The sequence below is a fragment of the Polypterus senegalus genome, chromosome 1 (assembly GCF_016835505.1).
Source record: "Polypterus senegalus isolate Bchr_013 chromosome 1, ASM1683550v1, whole genome shotgun sequence".
NCBI classification, from domain to species: domain Eukaryota; kingdom Metazoa; phylum Chordata; class Cladistia; order Polypteriformes; family Polypteridae; genus Polypterus; species Polypterus senegalus.
In genome coordinates, this window is record NC_053154.1 from 338,671,931 (window position 1) to 338,697,350 (window position 25,420).

The window sequence follows — 25,420 nt, forward strand, 5'->3', positions numbered from 1 at the left end:
GTGTATATGACAGCAGCAATCCAAGCTGTGAGAAAACAGTAAAAAGGAGGCATGTCAGACGTCGTGGTACATTTTCTGATGCAGCTAGACGAAAATAACTTTGTGATGCTGCCACCAAATACACAAAACAATTACTTTGACAATCATGTTACATTATTTTTAAAATGTTTCCTTTTCTTTTCATAACTTCTTTAACACACTACTTCTCCGCTGAAGCCTTGGTATTCTGCTAGTATATATATATATATATATATATATATATATATATATATATATATATATATATATATATATATATATATATATATATATATATATACGTACAGTGATCCCTCATTATATCGCGCTTCGACTTTCGCGGCTTCACTCCATTGCGGATTTTAAATGTAAGCATATCTAAATTTTTTGCTGGTTCGCGGATTTCTGCAGACAATGTGTCTTTTAATTTATGGTACATGCTTCCTCAGTTTGTTTGCCCAGTTGATTTCATACAAGTGATGCTATTGGCGGATGGCTGAGAAGCTTCCCAGTCAGAGCACGTATTACGTATTAAATAAAACTCCTCGCTTCCCGTGTGGTGCTTCGCACACTTAAAAGCTCTAGCAGCACGTATTGATTTTTGATCTGTTTGCTTTTCTCTGTCTCTCTCACTCTGTCTGACATTCTCTGCTCCTGATGAAGAGGGTGTGTGCAGAGAGGCTGTTTGCCTAGAGGATACGGACGCTCCTGTAAAAAATTCTGAAAGACTGCCTTTACATTGCTCCCTTTTTCTTGCAGCCGCTTTATCGTGGTGCTTCGCATACTTAAAAGCCCAACAGCTCGTATTAATTTTTGATTGTTTGCTTTTCTCTCCCTGTCCCTCTCTCTCTCTGACATTCTCTACTCCTGACGCGCACTCCTTTGAAGAGGAAGATATGTTTGCATTCTTTGAATTGTGAGAAAGAACTGTCATCTCTGTCTTGTCATGGAGCACAGTTTAAACTTTTGACTAAAGGGTGTTCTTTCATGTCTAGAGGGCTCTAATAATGTTAAAAAACGTATTTAGACTGGTTTTCTATGCTCTAACTGCGAAAATATTAGATTTATAAATAAAGAATCCTACTTCGTGGAAATTCATTTATCACGGTAGAGTCTGGAATAAATTAACCACAATAAATGAGGTTTTACTGTATATAAATGCAAAACATTTGGCAGGCAAAGCATGTTAGTGAGACCGCTACAATGGGACACAACGGAATGCCAGCAGTCCAGGAGAAAATCAACCTAAACCACTTGCTACAAATTCAAAAAATGCTAAAGAGTAATGATAAATTGTCTATTTGAATTCTGTTCTTCTATTTAAGTGTTCTGCTTTCATAAGATCTACTGGAAAAAATTTAACTTGTTCCACTTTTTTGTTCTGTTTTAAGGAAAATGATACAGAGATAATTTTCCAGAATGAGATTACAACGTTCGATCATTCCAATCAAGTCATAAGCAGAAAAAATCAGGTTGAGATTCCATTCAGTTGTTCTTACCCTAAAATGGGGACCGCATCTGCTTCCTTCTCTCCTCACAAAGCGAGCTACCTGTTCTCTGAAGCCGGCTTTGGCTCCTTCACCTTCGTGTTTGAGTTTTATGAGAGCAGTGACTTCACAAGCATCATCGACCCCAGCGAGTACCCGATTGAGGTGGAACTTGGGGAGATGTTGTACATGGGCATCAGTGTGGACTCGCTGCTTGACAACATCATGTTGTTTGTTCAGGACTGTAGAGCCACGCCTCATGACGACCCCAATGACCCAACCTACTATGACATCATTTCAGACGGGTAAATGTCACTTTTTTTTAATGTGTTCATTTTGTTGGTTTATTGGTTAAGTTAAAAAAATGTAAACTCCTTAGGATGGTCTCATAATCAAAACTGCAACATTATCACACATTGACAATTAGTTAGTCTTTCACTTTGGTTTTAATAATTTTGAAGTACTATGCCTCATAAAACTTATTAAACTTGTTGACATTTAAGAGGAAGAGTAAATTAAAGGGAACTGAAATTGAAATAGAAAACAGGAGCAATAAAAAAATGAAGATTTGGGGCACTGTGACGGTGCGGGTCCTGCTTCCAGTTTTGGGAGCCTCTTGAATCCGACACCATCGATAGTCATGAGCAGGATGATCTGTGCAATGAGGACACCACACGAAGCAAGTGGAAGGTGCAAAAGTGTTCAGTGCCTTATTTAAACAATCAAAACAGTGTCCATATAAATAGCGCAGTGCTTCAACTGTCAAATAAATAATCCATTAAAATGGGTGAACATGGAGGTTAAAAATCCAAACACAAATCCATTAAAAACAAGGTTAAAATACTGACAGGAATAAACCTTTTTTTAAAAGCCCGGTGCCTTACCCTTTATCTGGCAGCTCCTCTGCTTATCCCTCATGGGCCATATGGCAGAGAAGTCGCCCTACCAGCAGGTGCAGCTGACCATCCACCGGTCCAGTTGCCTTCTGTCCCATAGTTACATACAGGCTCCCTCGCCGGACTGAGACTCAGCTCTCATACTGGGGCTCTCCCCCAAAAGCCTCCTCAACCCGTGCTGCTTTCCCAGCCTTACACGGAGAGCCGTTCACCTTCCAGTTCGGAACTGCTCAACAGGAGTGACCGCTTCTGACTGCCCCCCAACCGAGTGTCGGCCACACTCTTCTCCCACCTGCCTGCTTTGTCTCTCACGAGCCTGCTCCCATCCGCTCGCTCACTCCCACACCGGATCTTTTCTCTTCCTATCTCCTTCTTTAACCTTTAACCTCTGTTCTCTCTTTTCTCATTCTTTCTTTTCTCCTCCCCTCGCACTCGCACTTCTCCTTTTAAAATGGGGACTTGGCAAAACTGTGATGATTAGCAGTCCCAGCATCAATTATGGCCACGGGCGATTCCACATCTGTGCACGTAAGTGTGGGGCTGCCTGTGTCGTGCACAAGAACCGCTCTCGCCACACTACCACAAAATGATTATTTATTTAAAATGGCAATCAGCCACGGACTTCACTTTACCACAGGTCCCCTCATATAATTCGAGAAATAAAATAAACAAACAAAGCAATCTACCTTCGTTTAGTAGTGACATCATTTCAGATGCAAGACTAGCTAAAAACTTTCCTGGAGATGGTGGTGGAACCAGTTAAGGGGTTGGATGAGAGGAAGAGGCGGGTTCAGGCAATCAGAAACTGGAAGTGATGTCATGACTTGTCTCGATGTCAATCATCGGACGTGTGGATGATAACACAGGAAAGACATTAGGCCACAGTGCCAACCCACGGTCAGTTGGCAGGAATTGCAATCAAATAAGCCGTTACGTTGTTTACCAGTCACACATGTAGGACAGACGATTCAGTTCTTAAAAGAAAGGATAGTAAGTGTTGTGACAGTCACATCACACTGTCTCCAATATGGGAGCCTTTTTTGAGGTTACATGCCATTGTACAGTTTATTATGCTGCACATTTTAAAAATTGGCACAAAATGTGATATCATTGCACTTCTGCTATTTACAGAACTGCTACACCAAAAAATTATTTTTTTTTTCTATGTTGTTTACCCTATGTAGATTTTAGTGATGGCTGGGAAAAAATTTTATGTTCATGTTTTTGTGGAAAATGGACATAAAGTTTTTGATATAACAGGAGTCAATGGTGAGCGCTGGTGATGGTGATATTAAAAACATCCATGAAAAAATTTCACATTACCCATGTCATACAATCTGCATGTCAGGTCATCTAATCATATGCCCATAGCATGGAAAACATATGTATTTTTTGCACATAAATTCTTATAATTACAAGTCCAAGGAGGTTCTGCTCAAGCTTTGTAGTGCACTGGTGAGACATCATCTGGAGTTCTGTGTGCAGTTTTAGATAGATAGATAGATAGATAGATAGATAGATAGATAGATAGATAGATAGATAGATAGATAGATAGATAGATAGATAGATAAATACTTTATTACAGGGGTTCCCAAACTTTTGGACGTCAAGTACCACCTGAGGTTAAGTGAGTTGCGTTGCATACCACCCACACCTTGTTGAAAGGGAGGGAGAGCTGTAAGGGGGGGAGTTCGGGTCTAAACCGCCCTGAAATCTGAATAAAAGTTAAAGAATTGGAAGAAATCATGCATAAAATTAATGACAAAAAATTTGGGCATGTACATAAATTGATAAATTCCGCCCCAAAACTAAATCCTGCCTTCGGCCTGTATGTGACTCAGTTACCGAAAGACGAAATGGTATCGGCTTTGTGCTTAGATCTAGTGACTACGATGCGATACAGCGGCAGTGCACGTATAACAATAAACACGAGCGGTTTCTGTGAGGCAGAGTTACCGAAGACTAAATAGTGTCGGCGTTGTGCTTTCATCTAGTGACCAAAAGCTCAAACAGTGAAGAAGTAGAAGTTGACTTCCACGAAACGGAATTATAGTAGCGTTAAATGAACTAAATACTGCTTAGAATAATAGGTTTTATTTATTCAGATGACGACATTTCACACCACACTAAATTTGGGAATCCACGTATTATTGTATTTAAACAGTTTCATTGGTTTTTGCTCACAACAGGCTTGTCATAAAGGGTTTTGCATAGATAAATTAAATTTCAGGGACTGCGATGCATACCACCTGAAAAGACTCCTCGTACCACCAGTGGTACGCGTACCACAGTTTAGGAACCACTGCTTTATTAATCCCAAGGGGAAATTCACATACTACAGCAGCAGCATACTGATAAAACACAATATTAGAATTAAAGAGTAATACAAATGCAGGTATAACAGACAATAACTTTGTATAATGTTAACGTTTACCCCCCCAAGTGGAATTGAAGAGTCTCATAGTGTGGGGTCTCCTCAGTCTGTCAGTGGAGCAGGATGGTGACAAGCAGTCTGTTGCTGAAGCTGCTCCTCTGTCTGGAGATGATCCTGTTCAGTGGATGCAGTGGATTCTCCATGATTGACAGGAGTCTGCTCAGCACCCGTCACTCTGTCACGGATGTCAAACTGTCCAGCTCCATGCCTACAATAGAGCCTGACTTCCTCACCAGTTTGTCCAGGCGTGAGGCGTCCTTCTTCTTTATGCTGCCTCCCCAGCACACCACCGCGTAGAAGAGGACGCTCACCACAACCGTCTGATAGAACATCTGCAGCATCTTATTGCAGATGTTGAAGGACGCCAGCCTTCTAAGGAAGTATAGACAGCTCTGTTCTCTCTTACACAGAGCATCAGTATTGGCAGTCTAGTCCAATTTATCATCCAGCTGCACTCCCAGATATTTATAGGTCTGCAATTTGACTACTTGAATAGATGAGTCTCTGCGTGTAAAAATCCATGTCCAAGTAGTAAAAAGTGTCCACGGAACGAGTCCACCATAAAAGAAAGTGATAGGAGTGATCAGTGAAATATATAAAAATAGTGAAAAAGGTCGAAAGATAAAGTGATACACAGAGCTGCTGGAAAGGCTGCCACTCCCAGCAACGCCTGAGTCATATATCAATATATTAGTCTCTGAGCTACAAAAAAGACATAGCAGCACTTGAAAAAGTCCAGAGAAGAGCAACTAGGCTTATTAGAGCCCTACAGGGGATGAGTTATGAGGAAAGATTTAAAGAGCTGCGCCTTTACAGTTGAAGCAAAAAAAGATTAAGAGGAGACCTGACTGAAGTGTTTAAAATTATTAAGGGAATGACTAATAATTAAAATGAGTTCATCAAGAACACGAGGACACAGTTGGAAATTTGTTAAGGGGAAATGTCTCACAAACATTGGGAAGTTTTTCTTCACACAGAGAAACAGAGAAAGTTGGAGTAAGTGACCAAGTAATGTGGTGGACAGTAGAACTTTAAGGACCTTCAAAACTCGACTTGATGTTATTCTGAATGAGTTAACTGAATTAGACTGGTGAACTTTGTTGAGCTGAATGGTCTGTTCTCATCCAGATTCTTCAAATGTTCTAAAATCTCAAGAAAATGAAAGTAGTCCACAATAAGGAAGTCCCTTCACATGGGATCACACTTTTGATTTAATGACCCGCCTCTATTCATATTTCATTGGTCAGAAGTACTGTATTCCTTTTAAGAGTACATAATGGTATTCTAATCATCTTAGCCTTGATATTCAAATAAAAGTGAAAAATAAATAAATAAAAACTGTTTCTCGTTGTTAGTCCACCCATCCATCCATTGTCTAACCCGCTGAATCCGAATACAGGGGTCTGCTGGAGCCAATCCCAGCCAACACAGGGCACAAGGCAGGAACCAATCCTGGGCAGCGTGCCAACCCACCGCAGGACACACATAAACTAGGGCCAATGTAGAATCGCCAGTCCACCTAACCTGCATGTCTTTGGATTGTGGGAGGAAACCCACGCAGACACGGGGAGAACATGCAAACTCCACACAGGGAGGACCCGGGAAGTGAACCCGGGTCTCCTAACTGCGAGGCAGCAGCGCTACCACTACGCCACCGTGTCGTTGTTAGTTCATTTGGTGAAATCCACCTCTGAATCATCAACTACACATCTCTCTGTCAGTCCTTTGTTTTAGCTCTCCAGCTTGATTAGGTTTTTCTGACTTTGACCTCTTTTGCTGACTTAGATTAGATACACTTTATTAGTGTCGTGGTACAGAGAAGTCAAGCAAAATGACGCCTTGCCTGAAGAAGGGGCCTGAGTTGCCTTGAAAGCTGGCATATTGTAATCTTTTTAGTTATCCAATAAAAGGTGTCATTTTGCTTGACTTCTCACTACATTCATAATGGCTAACGCGATACAACGCTCTATTATTAGTGTCAAGGGGAAATGAATGCATACAGAAACATAAAAAACAAAGATACAGACTCACAGGACAGCTAATACAGCTAATCATTCAATCAATTAATTGATAAATAAATAAAAATGCATATTGTGCAGATATTTCAAAATGAGCTTAACAAGTACATTAGGAGAACAAATTACATTGCCTGAGAGCAGTGGGCACAAAAGACCACTGAGGCACCTGTTAGCACACCGTAGTGGAAAGAGCCTTGGTTTAAAAGTGCTCCATGACAAAGTGCCTCCAGGGAGTGATTGTTTCCTGATGGCATACAATTTAGCCATCATCCCCTTTTCCACAACATCTTTCAGTGTGTCCAGGGTTCGCCCTGTGATGGATCAGGTTTGTTCAGCCTTTGTGTGCCTTTTGGACTCGAGTTTTTTCTGCAGTAGACCACAGCAGACTGACTACTATGGACAGGTAGAACATTTCCAGCAGTATTTCTGCACACATTAAAAGACCTGAGTCTCCTTTGCAAGTCCAGTCAGCTCTGGCTCTTCTTGTCCAGCACCATTGTGTTGTCAGACCAGTCCAGTTTGCTGTTTATGGTGAACACCCAGCTACTTGTAGCTCTGCACCACTTCCACATCCTCCCCTGAATGGTGACTGGTCTCAGAGGCTCCTTAGCATGTCGGAAGTCCACCACCAGCTCTTTTGTGTTGCTGATGTTGAGTTGTAAATTGATGTCTCTGCACCTCAAAAGTTAAGTAGAGAGAAGTTGAAGAATGACTCTAAATTTTTTGGAGGCATTTTTAAACCTTATCACAACCCTGTTAGATCTTGCAGCTCTTTCTTTGAACAGAAACACAACAACGTTAGAACATTAGAACATTCTGGACAAGGACAGGCGATTCAGCCCAACAAAGCTCACCAGTCCTATCCACTTAACTCTTCTAAAAACACATCAAGTTGAGTTTTGAAAGTCCTTCAAGTCCTCCTGCCTACCACACTCCTTTGGTCAATTATTCCAAATGTCTGTGGTTCTTTGTGTGAAGAAAATTCTTCCTAATGTTTGTGTGGAATTTAACCTTCACAAGTTTCCAACTGTGTCCCCATGTTCTTGTTAAACTCCGTTTAAAGTCACCGTCTTAATCCACTGTACTAATTCCCTTCATAATTTAAACACTTCAGTCAGGTCTCCTCTTAATCTCAAGTAAAGGCTCAGCTCTTTTATGCTTTCCTCCTAACTCATCCCCTGTAGCCCTGGAATCAGCCTAGTCGCCCTTCTCTGGACCTTCTCTAGTGTTACTACGTCTTTTTTGTAGCCTGGAGACCAGAACTGCAGACAGTACTCCAGATGAGGCCTCACCAGTGTGTTATGCCTTTTTAAAGATTTATTTATTTGTTTCTCTTAGTATTTTTGCACAAATAAATCTGATAATTGCATTTGCACTTGTTAAGTCTCTTTTTTTAATTACTGTTCCACTGGTCATCGGTCCCAGTACTTGATGTCTGTGCCCTGGCACTAATGCCCTTCGAGGATACGTCATCACAAAGTGAGACTGTAGGTTGTATAACGTAACAGATAATGGCAGCGTTAGCCCTTTTCGTCGATATCGCCATTGGCGGGCTACACAAGGAGTGAATTTTCAGGGCTCACAATGACTTTTTGGCTCATAACGATGATTGGCTTAAAAGCCAATTTAGACTTCCTAGAACCATCCTCTTGGAGTTGTTTGCTGGATTGAAGCCTACATTTCAGAGACTATCGTGCAGAAATCACGTGATCCCTGTTTGGTTAAAGCAGGGTATTTGGTGACAGGCGTCTTTAAGAATGAATTGGCTGACCAGTCAGGAATCTCGCTGTTATCTCTGGGCTGTATCATGCCATCTGTATGAGATTGTATCAATAAGATCCGACTCAGATACATGTCGTTTCCTTATGGTCATGGTGAGCAGGCCCGAGATCAAAAGGCAATTTGTAGTCATTGCTGATTTTCCAAATGTAGTTGGCAAAAGGGGCCATCACAGAATCAATTTGCTTTTGTAAACAGAATATCATTCAATTCATATACAACAAACATGGGATACATTTAGTTTCAATTTATGGCACATTTGAATATTTAAGACAAAAATGAAGAAAATCTTGCAAGTTACTCTCCATTTCACCCATTAATAAACACAATTATCCCAGCAACATTGTTATAAGAGTATTCTTCTTCGGTTACGGTTATGTCCCATACTGTTAGGTCTGAAATACTTAACCTATTTTTCTCTTTTTTTAAATATGAGACAACTGATTCTCATGTTGAATTCTGACCTTCCAGGTGTGTTCAGGATGACACAGCAATCATCTTCCCCAGCAACCAGACAGAGTTCAGATTTGGAATGGCGGCCTTCACTTTTATCGGGGATTACAGCCAGGTTAGTGATAAGCAGACATGAAGGGGGTATCCCGTTGAAATGTGACCACTTATACTCATTGCGAATTGTCATTTTTGATTCCTCCCTTTCTTATTCTGCCCACATAAACCACATTAAGAAACTTTCTTACTTTCACCTCCATCACATATCCCATGTTCACTCCTTCCTCTCCTTTTCTAATGCTGAGAAACTTGTCCATGCTTCTATCACATCCCAAATCAATTATTGTAACTCACTGCTGGCAGGTGTCCCTTCTAATCTTATATCACAGCTCCAGTTTATTCAAAGCTCGGCTGCAAGAGTCCTTACTCGAATCAAAAACAGTGAGCACATCACACCCATCCTGCTTTGCCTTCACTGGCTCCCTGTATCTTACAGGATTGAATATAAAATTCTATTACTAACCTACAAAGCTTTAAATGGCCTCACACCGGACTACATCAGTGACCTTCTAAATCACTAGGCTCCTGTTCGCCTACTAAGGTCCTCTGATTCTGGTAATCTTGTTGTGCCTCACACTAACCTGCACTCTATGGGTGACAGCAGGGCCAGGGCCGGATTTAGGGGGGTGCCATTGATGCTGCAGCATTAGGCCCATTCCTGAAACAGGCCCAGATGAAAACAGATGAGAATTTTCCGGAAGCTGAACAGTTTTCCTTTGCTATATTAACCTCAAAATAATTCTTGGAATGAAATTTGGAGTCCGACTTTCGGACACCTAGACACAGTGTTACTTATTATACAGTTACTAATGTTCTTTGCTCTGTGACGTAACTATAACATTGTTGTGTTCATTGTTAACCGAAGATTTCAAGTTAATGCTATCAATTCTGTGTTAAACAGTTTATTAGTAATTTAGCTGCAATATCTTTTTTTTTTTGCGATTTCTTGGGGATTCCTGCCACTTTATTATTGTTCGGTAAGTGCCACGTAGTATATTTTTCACCTTGAAAGTTAGTTGTACGGTAAAAATCAATGGCTATTTAAATGCTTATCTGTAAGGGTAAAACTAAAAGCCAGCCCGCGGGCCCGGCATGGACGTTTAGAATTTTTAAAATCCTCGACAGGATTCTGGTCTGTTATGAAATTTAAATTGTGGACAAATTTTTACCCTCAAGAGCCTGAACTGAGTCACTTTGACCCAATGTCTCTGCAAATTCATTTTTTCTTACTCTGTTTCATAAGAGAATTGCGAAATTTTGTGTATTTCATTGTTAGGTTTCCTGCATTAAGTGCACTTTTCAGACAATTGCTATTGAATGTTGATGTTATGTGGCTGAGTTAGTTTGCTTTATTGTGAACATTCTCAAAACTTTTTTTATATATACTGAAATTCTTCTGTTTTATATATAGTAAATTTTGTTTAATGTGAATGTAATCATTGTATCTGTTGTATATAGTTCCTATTTGTCTGTTGTAGCAGGGGGGTCGCTTTAATTAATGCAACACCCACGGGATGTGCATGTAACGTACAGCAGACTCCTGGTAAAAGCTGGATGACTCTTTTGCAGGAGACAGAGAACGCCTGACGTTACATGTGCTGACTGTGCCCTCTACTGCTTGTCTTAAAAAAGATGGATGACGCTTTTGTAGAATAAACGGCAGAATTCGGGTATTGCTGTGTCTGTCTTCTTCCAAATCATCAGCAGCCATTCTAAAGCCGCTACATTACATTGTTTGATGTTAATCTCGAGTTGCTACAATACAACGTCGTTATTATTATTGATGTTCAATAAAGGCTGGCTGCTTGCGTCGCAAGCAATTAAGGCTCCTTGGTCGATCTGAGTGTGCATGTACGGTGAGTGTCGAATGCACAGGCGCCAATGCCGAGAAAAAATAGGCCTTTTTTTTGCACTGCAGCATCAGGCCCAATTTTGTCTTAATCCGGCCTTGAGCAGGGCCTTCAGCTCCATAGCACCCAGACTCTGGAATGACATCCCGAAATTAATTAGATCAGCTGACTCCATTCATTCTTTTAAAAAACAACCTAAAACTCATCTATTTAGGAAGGCTTTTAACTTAACTTAACATTCTGCCCTTTCTTTCAGTTTATCTCTCTGTCCAGGTGCTCAGGATAGTTTGTGTGTCTGTTATATCACAAATTAGGTAATTTGTTAGGTTTTTCTTTAAGTATTGAATTTAGTATTTTACTCTGGTTTACTGTCCTTTATTTTATTTAATGCTTTGTTATCTGTTTCATTGTTCTATTCAGGAAAACATTTGTAACCATGTTACATATACCCTGCTGTTTCTTTTTCTAAGACTCTGTGAAGCGCCATGAGCATGGGAAAGGTGCTATATAAATAAAATGTATTATTATTATTATTATTATTATTATTATTATTATTATTATTATTATTATTATTATTATTATATATAGGATTGTTCTTCCATTTTAAGGTGTACATGACCTGTACGGTCATTCTGTGTACTGCTGGAAGTCCAGGAACCCGATGCTCTCAGGGCTGTGTTAACAGCACTTCTGCTGTGCCCAGATACAGGAGATCATTGGCTTCAGAAAGTCAGGAGCACTTCATCTCTCAGGGACCACTCTACCTTGAAAGAAAGAATCAGTACAACAATGGTGAGTCTGAATTTCCTGATCCTTGTTAGTCCAATTAAACAGTGCAAGCAGTTATGATAACAAGTGCAAATGATCAATTAATTAAAAGATAAAAATGAAAAATATATCACATCGACACAAAGTGCAACATCAAGCCATGCAACTCAATTAACACACAAAACACAACAACAAAATAACAAACCTGAGCACTAAAGTAACAAGTGACATGGGTTTCAGTGCCACCTGGAGGAGTTAAAATGGAAGCACATGGAGAGCATTTAGAAATAAGAGGTATCTTCATCAGGATCTGCGGTAGGAGACACAAGCTGCTGAGGTGAACACAAAGGGGTGTCTACAGTGGTAAGGGGAGGTTTGATGGCCATCTGGTGGTGTTGGTGACAGAAAGACAATCTCTCTGAAAAGTTAAGGACAGAGAAGTTGAAGACTGATTTTTAATTATTTGGAGGTGTTTCTTAAACCCTGCGGCCCTGTTAGACCTTGCAGCTCTTTCTTTGAACAGAAATATTAGAACCTTAAAACGTTACAACAATCTAGAGGAGAACAGGCCATTCAGCCAAACAAAGCTTGTCAGTCTAATCCACTTAACTCCTCCAAAATAACATCAACTCTAGTTTTGAAAGTCCCTAAAGTCATCCTGTCTACTACACTACTTGGTCACTTATTCCAAATGTCTATGGTTCTTTGTGTAAAGAAAAACTTTCTCATGTTTGTGTGGAATTTTCCCTTCACAAGTTTCCAACTGTGTCCCCGTGTTCTTGATGAACTCACTTTAAAGTCACAGTCTCGATTCACCGTACTAATTCCCTTCATAATTTTTAAACACTTCAATCATGTCACCTCTTAAGCTTTTTTATCTTAAACTGTAAAGGCTCAGCTCTTTTAATCTTTCCTCCTAACTCATCCCCTGTAGTCCTGGAATCAGCCTAGTCGCTCTTCTCTGGACCTTCTCTAGTGTTACTATGTCTTTTTTGTAGCATGGAGACCAAAACTGCACATAATACTCCAGATGAGGCCTCACCAGTGTGTTATGCCTTCTTAAAGATTTATTTATTTGTTTCTCTTAGTATTTTTGCACAAATAAATCAGATAATTGCATGTGCTCTTCTTAAGTCTTTCTCTCTCTGTTATTACTGTTCCACTGGTCATCGGTCCCAGTACTTGATGTTCGTGACTTGGCACTAATGCCCTTTAATGATACGTCGTCACAAAGGGAGACTGTAAATTGTCCTTATTTCAGTGTACATATAGGATCTGCAATGTTTTGGTGGCCTCTTCAGGGTTTCTTCATGCTATCGGGAGAAGCTCAAGTTTATTATTAACGAATGTCCTTTAATTTTACACAACTGAGATCTTAATAATTTGCCTTTGTCCTTTGGGTGTTTAGAAGCTAACATTAAATCAGTGTCCAGGAACATAGTGGTGTTCTTTGGCTCTAATTTGAATTTTGAACCTTATGTGGTACAGTCATGTTTTTACAAATTAAGAAATATTGCTATGGTGATGGTTCCATTATCTTTTGAAGACAGTGAAAAGATTATTCATGCTTTTATCACATCTCGTCTTCATTATTGCAATACCGTATTTACTACGTTGAGCAGTTTTTCTGTTGCTTCGCTCCAAAGCATTGCAGAATGCTGCAGTTTGACTTCTCACTAGGTGCCAACGTCATGTTCATATCTCTCTAATTTTATTATCACTTTTCTGGCTTCCAAATCAGTATGGAATTAATTTTAAAATTGTACAGATTACTTTTAAGGCTTTGCATGGTTTTGCTCCCGATTATGTTATGGAATTGCTGACACTGCATCAAACAATGAGACCCTTAAGATTGTAAGACCAAGGCCTACTTACTGTTCCAAAACCTTAACTGAACACTGAAGGTGACAAAGCATTTTCTGTGATGGCCACCAGACTTTGGAACTGCTAACCGTCAGCTGATCCTATCCCAGCTAGCATAGGGAACAAGGCAGAAGCAAACCCTGGACAGACACACACCAAATGCACATACTAGAGACAATTTGGCATCAGCAATTCACCTGGATGTCTCTGGGTAGTGAGAGGATATTGGAGCACCTGAAAGAAAACCACAGAGACAGAGGAAGAACATGGAAACTCCACACAGGAATGACTTGGGAAGCAAACCCTGGTCTCCCTACTGTGCTACCACTGTGCCGCCAATGTCTGATTATATTTTAATTTAGTCATTTTACCTGCTGTTGTCATTTGTTTTTAGTTCTACTTATTTCCTTTGCTGAAGTATTTGTTTGGTTTATGTTGTACCATACCATACCATACCATATTTATTTGTTGAGTGCTTAAAAACACAGCATTACAACTGACCGAAGCGCTGTACAGTTACAACAAGCAGGACTAAAAGCAAAATATTAAAAACAAACATTAAGAGAGAATTAAAACAGAGATATTAAAAACAGGTCAGGGGACCAAATGAAATAGAGAAAATAGCAAAAGGCAAGTGGAAAATGAAACAGGTTAAGAATTAAAAGCCAATGTGAAGAAGTGCGTTTTTAGGCGAGATTTGAATGAGGCGACTGAAGCGGCTCGCCTAACCAGTAAGGGCAGAGAGTTCCAGAGCCTGGGTGCACAGATGGAGAAAGCCCTTTCACCACGAGCTTTAAAACGTGCCTTGGGAACGGTTAGGAGCAGCTGATCTGCGGATCTAAGAACACGAGGGGGATTGTGACAATGAAGCAAGACACTCAAATAGGCGGAGGCTAGACCGTTTAATGCCTTATAGGTCAGGAGGAGAATCTTAAAATCGATTCTGAACCTAACCGGCAGCCAGTGTAGGGTTTTTAAAATCGGTGAAATGTGTTGGATTCTGCTACTTCCAGTTAGAAGCCTTGCAGCCGCATTTTGAGCCAGTTGGAGTCTAGAAAGAGTGGCTTTACTGATACCAAAAAGGCAGGAATTAGAGTAGTCAAGCCAGGACGTAATGAATGCATGGATTACTGATTCCAGGAGGTGGTTAGAAAGAATAGGCTTGAGTTTGGCGATTCGCCTTAGATGGAAAAAGCAGGATTTTACTGTGCTGTTGACTTGAGCATCCATTTTCAGGAACGTATCCATTTTGATTCCAAGATTGGAGACAGACGAAGTTACTGGAATGAGAAGAGAAACGAGGCCAAGGGGTGGAGCCTGTTTGCAGTCGGGACTAAAAACAATGACCTCGGTTTTTGTGTCTTCAAAAGATCTATATAAATAAAATTATTATTGCTATCATTATTATTATTATTATTGTAATGATGATGATTCTGAACTCGATTAAGCAAGTTTAAGAATATACACTGCCATTTGTGCATGTGAACACTAGTACTTCAGAAAACAAGCAGTTGACCTTTTGTATTTTCTATTTCATACTGAACACCTTCAGAAAGCAGTTTAAAACACATTAGTCCTACCTGTACATACACGCTGAGCTTTATCACAAATCTCTTTCCATAACAAATATAGCTGCATGTTTAACCAAACCATCCGCACTTAACCTAAAAATGATGCACATCCTTTATCAATGTACATATTTAAACATGTCTACCTCTTTGTCTTCATTACTGTTCTCTTCCTTCCTTTATCTTTCTCTATAATTTTCAGATACAGATGGAAACTGAACACCATGGCCATCACGTGCCCCTCATTGCTGTACCCTACTGCACATTTATTTCTTTAAATATGTCCATACTAGTGTGGTTATTTCATTTCAGTGATTAATTCTTCTTTTTCTTTCCTTTTCTTTCTTTACAGAGGTCCATCTGAATCCAAACACACTCATCATTGTGGTGGGCTTCATTGCAGCTGTGGCCATTGTGGCCTCTGTGGTCGGTGTCGTGATTTATAAGATAAAAATGTCAAAGGTGGTCCGATACGAACGTCTTACTGCTTCAGAGTGCTGAGCATCTTCAGAATGAGTTGTCACCTCTGTGGAATTGGGTGAAAAGAGGAGAAATTATTGGGAGGAGGCCGTAACCGTGTTTCCGAAAAATGGACATTGACCTGATATATGGTGGGGAGAATCAGACGGCTTTGAAAACCACAATTAGATTACTGTGGATTACTTTTTGCTTTAAAATCTACAGGAGTTCATTCACAGAGAGTGAAATGTTGATAGTAAGTGCTTCACTTTCAAAACTTACTATGTCATTAAAGTGGAAATGTAAGGAGCGATAAACTCATTAGTTTCAAGATTCATCCTTCCTATTAGGATGTTGGGTGTTTTGCATTGCGTTTAAACAAAGTTAGAGCAGGTTGTGGTCAGAACAGAAGAAGAGCAAAATTGTTAACAGGTTTTACTTTTCAGTTGCTTTGACTGTGACAGTCCAACCTTATTCCTGCATCTCGGGTTTCTGGATTTTCTGAAAAAATTTCCTGCGCTGCAGCGAGTGGCAGCCATTCCAGCAGCTCCGTGTATGACTTTATCTTTTTACTTTTTTTTTCTATTTTTCTCTATTTCACTGATCACTTCTACCACTTTCTTTTACGTGGAATCGCTCCCTGGACACTTTTTACTATTTTTACTACTTGACATGGATTTTTACACGCCGAGACTCGCCTATTCAAATAGTCAACTTAAAGCACTGAGAAGAAATGCCCACGCCAGTGTGGTTCCCTATTTACCTGACGAGGTAAGAAGACGATATCTGGGCAGCCGAGGTGGTGCAAAGATAAAAGTTTTTGTGAATTTTCCCTTGGGATTAATAAAGTATCTATCTAGCTTAAGAAAATGTTTACGGCTCTGAAATAAAATGTGATTAAATATATATTTTCAAAATGTCTGTTGTTGTTGAGGTATGTGTTTCATGTTCTACGTCATCTGTTAAAACACTTCTTTGCACTACTCAATTATATGAGAAACAACAATACAATAAAGGAGGTCCAGAGTTTGATGACACTAACGGGAAATAACCCCCCGTCCCCCAGACTCTTTGGGGTCTCACAAAATATTCACAACCCATTTGGAGCAATAAAACAAGCAATATAGAAATCCTCACTGGCTCATACTTGGTAAACCACAGTCCATGTTTAATGTTTTACTGTTTGTTTACTTGCATTCTTTGTAAGCAGATTTGTTATTAAATTAAAAAAATCATCATTCATTGTAATAAGACTCAATCACGAACATAAAGGTTTGAGGAATTGCATCCCCATACACTTACAAGAAAAATGCAAAATAAAAAAATCGTCTTTACAGACAGAAGTTCAAACGGAACTGAGGTAGGACGTAATGGTGGCAGATTTATATCACGAGAACAGGAAGAAGTGGGATCTTGCGTGAGCCAGAACCGGACGTGATGTCATCATCAGCCGGGCTCTTGGGAGGCGGAAGTGATGTCATTAAAAGGTGGGTTCTGATGTGGGACTGCAGAGAGAGAATTAAGGAGAGATTGCTACTGGACAGTGGCAACCCCTGAAAAACACTTACTTTTGAACCTGTAAACTGTCTCCCATGCACACGTGTGTCATATAAATCAATTTAAATCAAGTATTGCAAACAAGAAATATTGTGAGAGGATTAAAACAAATGTCTCTCCACAACTCTCCCATCCGTACTGCTCTGGGATACCAAAAATCAGATCCTGGAGGGCCACAGTGACTGCTGGTTTTCATTTCATACACATTCTTAATTATTAACCAATTACTGCTGCTGGAATGTACTTTTCTTTAATTTTATTGGTTTACGAGATTCAGTAAGAATTTACCTAAATAAAATAAATCACAGATACTTTTATAATAATAATAATAATTTATTTTATTTATAGACTATTTCCAAGGAACACAAGGACACCTTACAAAGCACATTAACAACAACAGTCACAACATAAAATTAATAAAATATTACAATACAACAAAAACAGAATAAATAGAATAATAAAATTGAATTTGAATTTATCAGCTAAAATCATCAGACAGAATAAGCCAGCTTAAAAAGATGTGTTTTAAAAAAAGATTAAAAGATAGGAAGAGAGTCGATATTACGAATGTCTTGTGGGAGAGAGTTCTAGAGGCGAAAGGCTACTCGACTGAAAGCTCTAAAGCCCATGGTAGTCAAGCAAGCAGGAGGTACAGTGAGATTCACTTGACGGAGGCCCCGAATATTCTGTAATAACTCTTGCTAGGATGAAGCAATCTGAACGAAACAACGTGCAATGTGCTCCTCAGTATATGGAGCTTCGAACAAGCTGGGATGCCCCCACGTCAGAGCGATGAGGTAGGTGCCAGACAGCCATTGTGACTTTTAACCTCCATTTGCAACTTCTGGGTGCATACTACCTGTACCCCTTGACTCAGTCACTCAACTTCTCAAGATGGTGGTGTACAGTATTGAGCAGCATGTCTTCATGGTGTGAACCTATTGGGTCACAAATTCATTTAAGCGATGTCAGAATCAACTGGATGATCGTGAGTTAATGGAAGGTTACTTCTAGCAAGATTGAGAAATGTGTCACACATCAGCAAGGAGCATGGCAGAAACTGAATCCGTCTTTGGCAACAGGGTAATTTCAAAGGGGCTTTGGCCACCACAGTTGCTGGATCTGACACCACCAGACCTCTTCCTTTTGGGTATGCACAAAGGAACACTAGGTGGCACTGTTGCCCCTTTAAACCCAACAGACCGATGCTCTGGACACAGGATAAAAGCAATAAGAAGATTTTTAATTCTTCTATCTTCTATAAACAGTGCCTCCAAGCACCACAGACACACTAAACAAGCTAGTAATTAAAATTCTCAATAATAAATGCAATTCTCTTCTCCACCACACCTCCCAGCAAGCTTCGTCCACCTCCACCTGACTCTGGCTCACTTGCTGGGTTCACAGCAGTCCTTTATATAGTCCTTGACCCAGAATTGTTTCTGGTATTCCTCCCACGTGACTTGCCACACTTCCGAGTCAGATGGAAAATTCAAGTTCTTTAATCAGACCAGAAATACTTTGGGACTTCTGTTCTAGTGACTTCCTTGTACCTCCGGGCAATAAGGGAAGCAGGACTTCCCAGGTCCTTCCACAGCACCCCCTGGCACCACGCAACAGGGCAGAGATATCGAACTCCAAACCCCAGGATGCCCTGTGGGAATAAGGGGCACCGATACACACCAGGGGCCTCATGTATAAATGGTGCATACGCACAGAAATGTTTCATAAGAACGTTTCCACGTTCAAATCGCAATATATAAAACCTAAACTTGGCATAACGCTATGCACATTTCCACGGTACCTCATACCCTGTCGTACGCAAGTTCTCCGCTCGGTTTTGCAGACTGGCGGCACCCAGCGTCAAAGCAGTGCTACTGTTCCTGTGTGGTTTATCTTTCTTTTTCAGATCCACATTACTGACTCGGCTTTATAAATACACTGAAATTAGCAGCATATTGCTTATTAGTTTAATGCATCTGATTATAATTAACCTGTAACAATATAATGGTCCACGGAATGGCCAAACTATTCTAAATACCATAACTGCTTTAGCGTTGTTACTCTCACTGCACCTTCTTTTTCTTCTTTCAGATGCTCCCGTTAGGGGTTGCCACAGCAGATTATCTTTTTCCGTATTACTCTCATTGCACCACTCAGAGTATTTATATCACTGTATCAGAGTGGGGATTCACAGCAGCAGCCGATCGGAAAGAGAATAATCGGTAATCGGCCACGGCAAAACGTTTCAAAGCCTTTCCTGTACGGACCTCGCGGTTCAGAAACAGTTTCATCCCAAGAACTTTAAATGCACTCAATCCATTGCACCTTGTAGAACTGTTAGGACTTATAAGTACAATCACCTCACTGTAAACTTGCACTACAGTTATAATATCGCACAACCTGCGCCACTTTATAAAGAGCGTATTTACATATGATGACGATATCATTTTTAAGATGAAATGCAGCAAATTATGTTGATTATATTATACAGATAAAACTTTTACTTCATTTAAATAATCTGTATTGTTAATAAGTAAACATGTGAGGACACGGTGCCACCTCGCTAGCAAGTTCACGTATTGTTCCTGCCTCGCGCTGTATATTTACTGAGGCTGGCACGACACTGGAAAGATAGACGGATAGAATAATTAAACATGTACTATGAAGATATTTCAATGTTCCTTAAACGTTTTGAAGAATCGTCGCTGTAAGCTTACAGATGGCTTAACGTCTATTACAGAGCTGATTGTGTGGCGATTGGGTATTTGGAGAAAGAAAAGTAAGGACAGGAATTGGAAGTTAGTATGTTTGAAAGAGACAGTACTGCTACAATAAATTATTTCATCGAAGGTCACGGATGGCCATGTTCCGATATTTAATAACATGCTTTCATTCCAATCATCATGAAAATGATGTCACGTATACATCTCAGTATTTTAATTATTCAGAGAGCTGTAATATCACGAATGTAATGGATTCTGTGTTCTGTCGGAGAAAGAGAAAGAACGGAAGCACGTAGTGATTCACACACATAGAGCACATAGAAGATCAAATACAAAACAAAGCATTTAACATGCTACTTTAGTTACAATAGGATTTGAGAAACTAATAAATTAAATGATTTTAAGATGAAGTTTATGATGTTCTACTTTAATGACAAAATAAACTATGTGATTAAAGTGGAAATTTTGAGATTAAAGTTGACATTTCGTGCTTTTTTCCCCACTGTGTGCCTATTTTTTTTCTCTGTACCCTAATAAGCTTTCATATGACACTCAGACGGTGGGCTACAACTCGCCTTTTCATGGCAACATTGATATAAGACTTCTTTTTTATTTCCGGCACTGTGCGACTTTGTGAACTTGAGCTTTCAAGTTTCTCCAACACGCTATGTCAGTCAATCATCTTTCTTTTGTTGATTATACCAGTGTTTAAACCAACAAATACTATGTTTTTCCTTTGCCTCCACTTGGTATTTGCTGAAATTCTTATATTCCTCCTGTGCTTTTCCCATTGTCTTTTCACAGAACGCTGAGCTTAGGGGCTATTTATATTGATTTGCATATTCAAAGAGGTGTAATTCTGGGAGGAATTGGGGCAGGACAGCAGGCACGTGCACGTGCGTTACTTTTCACGCTGACCGGGATTTATGTAGCGGACGAACATGGAAGTAGGAGTACGCACAGATTCCTGCATCTAGATTTTTCTGTGCGTAAGCACATTTTGACTTTTGTGCTTACGTCATGTTATAGTGCGAATTCTATGCACGCCGTTATGCATGAGGCCTCAGAGGAGCTGCCATTTAGCGTCTTGGGGGAGGCAGTGTTCAAAAGCTGCCTTCCCCCATCCTTCCATTCTCGGGGCGTCCCGGCTGGGTTGAGCTGCCGGCCGTCTCTTACACCATCTATTAATTATTACTATGCTGAGCACTGCTAGCTTAATGATTATGCAGACCATGTCAGATGTGCTTTTCCCAAAGGAAACATATTTCAACGAATGATTATGTGACTTCAAATAGCTTGGCAATCAAGCATGTGAACCACTATGCTTGCACACAGGCATTTGAGGGTCCCAGATAGTCCCCAAATAGTCCCCGAAACTTCCAACCTTACCCCACATTCCTCTCATTTTTGGCCTTTGAGTCAAAACTTACAGTAAAAGATATTGGCTGCTGCGATGGCCACACAGCAAGTCACTTGCTTGGTTTCTAAGCTATTCAAATTGTATTTTTTATACTTAATTAGCACCCATCTTATATAAAAAATTTAAATGTTAAGAACTATACAGTAATCCTCGCTATATGACGCTTCGACTTTCATGGCTTCACTCTATCACACATTTTATATGTAAGCATATTTAAATATATATCGCAGATTTTTCACTGGTTCACGGGTTTCTGTGGACAATGGGTCTTTTTATTTCTGGTACATGCTTCCTTAGTTGGTTTGGGATGCTATTGGCGAAGCTACCCAATCAGAGCACGCAGTTAAGTTCCTGGGTGCTGATTGGCTCAGCGACGGAGCACAGAATTTGATTCCGCTTTGCGTTAACCAGGAAATCTCGTCTTGCTCATTCAGCATCAACGTGTTTCGCTGTGTAAAGAGTTAACTTTCGTCAATGAGCTGCTCAATGCCCACTCCGAGACGCTGAGCGACGAAGATTTGGCCGAGATGACCAAGTCAGCGAGCGAGGAAGATAAGGAACAAGAGGACCCAGCACAGGAAGAAGACGCCGGCCTAACTCTCAAATGTCTACGAATGGCAAAAGATCTCCAGACATCGGTTGATGAATGGGACCCACAAATGATTCGTTCTTTGCAATTTAGAAATGCGCTTGACGACGCCACGAAAGTGTATAAAAACCTCCTTACACAAATGAAAAAGCAGCGACAGGAACTGCCCATAATGATGTTCCTTTCCCGCAAAACACTGCCTAGAACACCTTGAGTGGAAGAAGAAACTCCAGACGACGCGCCTGAAGAGGCTCCTTTAGAAGAGCTGTAACGCTCTCCTTTGTTAAAATTAAACTCATCATTATCAGACAAGTCGGCGTGTCATTGTTGGTGAGCACCCATAACTAATTTTCTACATACTTAGTACATGTACGTACATTTAGTCTAACTGTACACACATTTTACTGTATGCAATTTTCCTTGCATTGTACATATTGTGGAGCCGACCCGGACACAGACAGGCGAACATGTTGTAATTCACCACCACACGTATTTATTTACAATATTTATAAGTCACTAAGACTTAGTCACGTGCACAAACCCCCAACACACACAGTCCTTGCCACACAATGCCTTTCTTCGGGCCGCCTCCACACTCTCTTCTGCCTCGCCCTGCTTCTACCCGACTCCAGCCTTGAATGAAGGGAGACGGCCCCTTTTATATGCTCCCGGATGAGCTCCAGGTGGCTTGCGGCACTCCCCCGTTGGTCACGCCCCAGCGTGGCGGAAGTGCCGGCTGTTCTCCCGGCAGCTCACCGGGTGTCCTCCTTAATCTTCTCCCCAGCACTTCCTGGTGTGGCGGAAGTGCTGAGGTAACAGGTCCCCAAGGCATTGGGGCTCCTCATGGTGGTGACCACGGGCCCCTGCAGGGTGCCTGTCTATACTGTCTATCGTAATGGCTGTAACATATGTGATATCCGAGATGCTCGATATCTTTAAAATAACATTTAGGTTTTACTATATATAAACAGTGTCTTTACATACATAATTTCAAGGAATCTTACCTAATATCTAAGAGAATATAAAGGGTTTATGCTATATAACTGTGCGGGGAATGTTTATAAGAGTGTCGGAGAGTTTATAAGGGCTTAAAATATATAAAAACAACCATATAAACATATGGTTTTTACTTCGTGGATTTCACCTTTCGCAGGGGGTTCTGGAAAGCAACCCCCGTGATTGAGAAGGAATCACTGTATGTCTGTTATGTGATTATTCATGAACTAGTGGGGCAAGAACCTTGATCTTCATCTTAATCGAAAGTATTGACCTGATATGTCTTGGAAATTCAAAAAATTGTACGCAGTATAAAATCAAAGACCGTGACACAAAAAGATGTTTAAGGCAGCCGCCTGCATACTTGAATAAGGCTGGAAAAATCGAGGTTTGGTAGCACAGAAGTGTACAGGTTGAGTACAAAACAGAACTGAATTCAAAGTGGGAAGTTGTCTTGTAACGGCAGACCCCTTACCCAGACCGGCCACTACACTACCCAGACTTATACCTTGAATTACCTGAGGTTTCTTGCTTTAATAACAAGCCATACTCCTTACAAGTTGTCTTATTTTTCCCGACACGACAAAATAACCAGAAACAGTAAACAGATATGTAAAATTAAAAACACTGATATATTGGAAAATTAAAAGACAGACAAATATATGGACCAGACAATCCAATGAAAGGACCCTGTAGCCGCAGGAGTGTAAGGCGAGTTCAAGCACGGGCAAAACACGTGCTGAAAGAAATCTATCAGTCCAAAAGATCGTTTAAAAATATTTAGTGAAAATTCTAAACAAATAAGAATTAAGGAAAAAGTTGTTACTCACATAGAATAAAAGGCAAAAAAAAGAACAAAATGTATCTTCTCTAAACTTAGCTTTTCTTGTAAAACTTTAGTTGTTTCGATACTTAAAGATTCTTAACTTCTTCTTCTGTACGCTTTAAATGTATGGAGCAGCACATTTAATTAAGAGCTTTGTCTTACATGTCACTTGGCACACAAAACACGCACACAAGGTACACAAGGCAGGATAGGCACAAAAGGCACGGTTTAAAACCATGTGCCCTCTACAAGATTACACATGGCAAGGCTGATCACTAATTGAGAATAATATTTAGTCAGAGAAGTTAGAAACAGCTAAAATATACCAATTCAATTAATCAAATGGGGGTTATAAGAACCTCCCATAGATTATGCATATGGTAAAACATTTATGTATCTTATGTAACTAGGAAATGGCTCTTACAACCCCTCTATCCAGTCTGATTTTACCTTAGGCCGGCAAAACAACTTGGTGGGCCATGGCACCAAGTGCCACATATGAGTACCGAGTAGAGGAAACAGAATAGGTGAGGGTTGGTAACAAATTATAACTATCATGTTACTTATGTTTTAGTGCTAATGTCTAACAACACGGATTAAGTCTGTACAGTTAATCAGCAGCTCTAGTCAGGGTGTGCTAAACTGAAGCTGTGAGTCTTCAGCTGGGATTTGAAAGCTGAGACTGAAAGGGCATCTTCTATTGTAGCAGCCAGACCACTCCGCAGTTTAGGGGCTCTGTAACTAAAAGCGCGACCTCCCACTGTTATTTAATGAATCCTTGGAATCATAAGCAGACCGGCATCTTGAGATCTCAATTTTGCGTTCTGGTTTGTAAGTCATGATAAGTTCTTACAAGTAAGCTAAGCCTTGGACAATTAAGCCTTTATATGTTAAAAGGAGGATTTTGAAATCTTCCCAAAACTTAACTGGGAGCCAGTGTAAGTATTTCAGAACTGGAGTGATGTGTTTGTATTTTCTTGTTCTTGTGATAATTCTTGCAGCAGCATTTTGGATTAACTTTAGGCTGTATAAAGAACACTCAGTGCAGATCGCATTGCAGTACTCAATCCTACTAGAAATAATTGCAGGAATTAATCTCTCAGAATCCTGTTTATTTAGAAAGCACCTTAATTTCCTAACATTTATAAGATGGAAGAAACCTGATTTGGACAACTTTGTAATGTGCGCTTTAAATGACATGCTAGAATATAAACAGTGCAGACCAACAGATTAAAATAAAGAAAAAATAACACACCAAATAATTCAGATGGATATATATATATATATAGATATAGATAGTGTGACAGTAGGGGGCAGTAGTGCACCCTTGAACCCTCAGGTACAACTCCAGACACCAGGTAAAAGTCCAGAACCTTTTATTTTGTTCTTCTGTGCACCAAGCACCCTCCACACTACTCATACAATAAACCAACACAATAAAGTCTCCTCCTCGCCCAGACACTTAGCCACCCTTCCTCCCAGCTCAGCTCGGTGTCTGGACTGAGGCACCGTCCTTTTATAGCCCCTGACCCGGAGGTATTCCTGTCCCGACAGTCCATAGTTCCTTACTCCTTCCGGGTCAGGGCAATCAGTCCTTTTCTTTAACCCGGGAGCACGTTCTTCGTTCCTGTCACGTGACCATGACGTACTCCCGGG

The 25,420-nt window shown here is 40.3% G+C and overlaps 1 protein-coding gene across 2 annotated transcripts in view; it reads left to right on the forward strand.

Moving 5' to 3' along the window:
- The window catches only part of LOC120517032, a 49,416-nt gene extending 33,167 nt beyond the window's left edge, over positions 1 to 16,249 (forward strand). For both annotated transcript variants that reach the window (XM_039739117.1, XM_039739128.1), the window contains 4 exons: positions 1,410 to 1,810; positions 9,104 to 9,200; positions 11,601 to 11,784; positions 15,544 to 16,249. In XM_039739117.1, the coding sequence (XP_039595051.1) occupies positions 1,410 to 1,810; positions 9,104 to 9,200; positions 11,601 to 11,784; positions 15,544 to 15,692 (831 nt within the window). In that variant the 3' untranslated portion in view covers positions 15,693 to 16,249. The remainder of the gene's footprint in view (positions 1 to 1,409; positions 1,811 to 9,103; positions 9,201 to 11,600; positions 11,785 to 15,543) is intronic.
- The last annotated feature ends 9,171 nt before the right edge of the window (positions 16,250 to 25,420 follow it).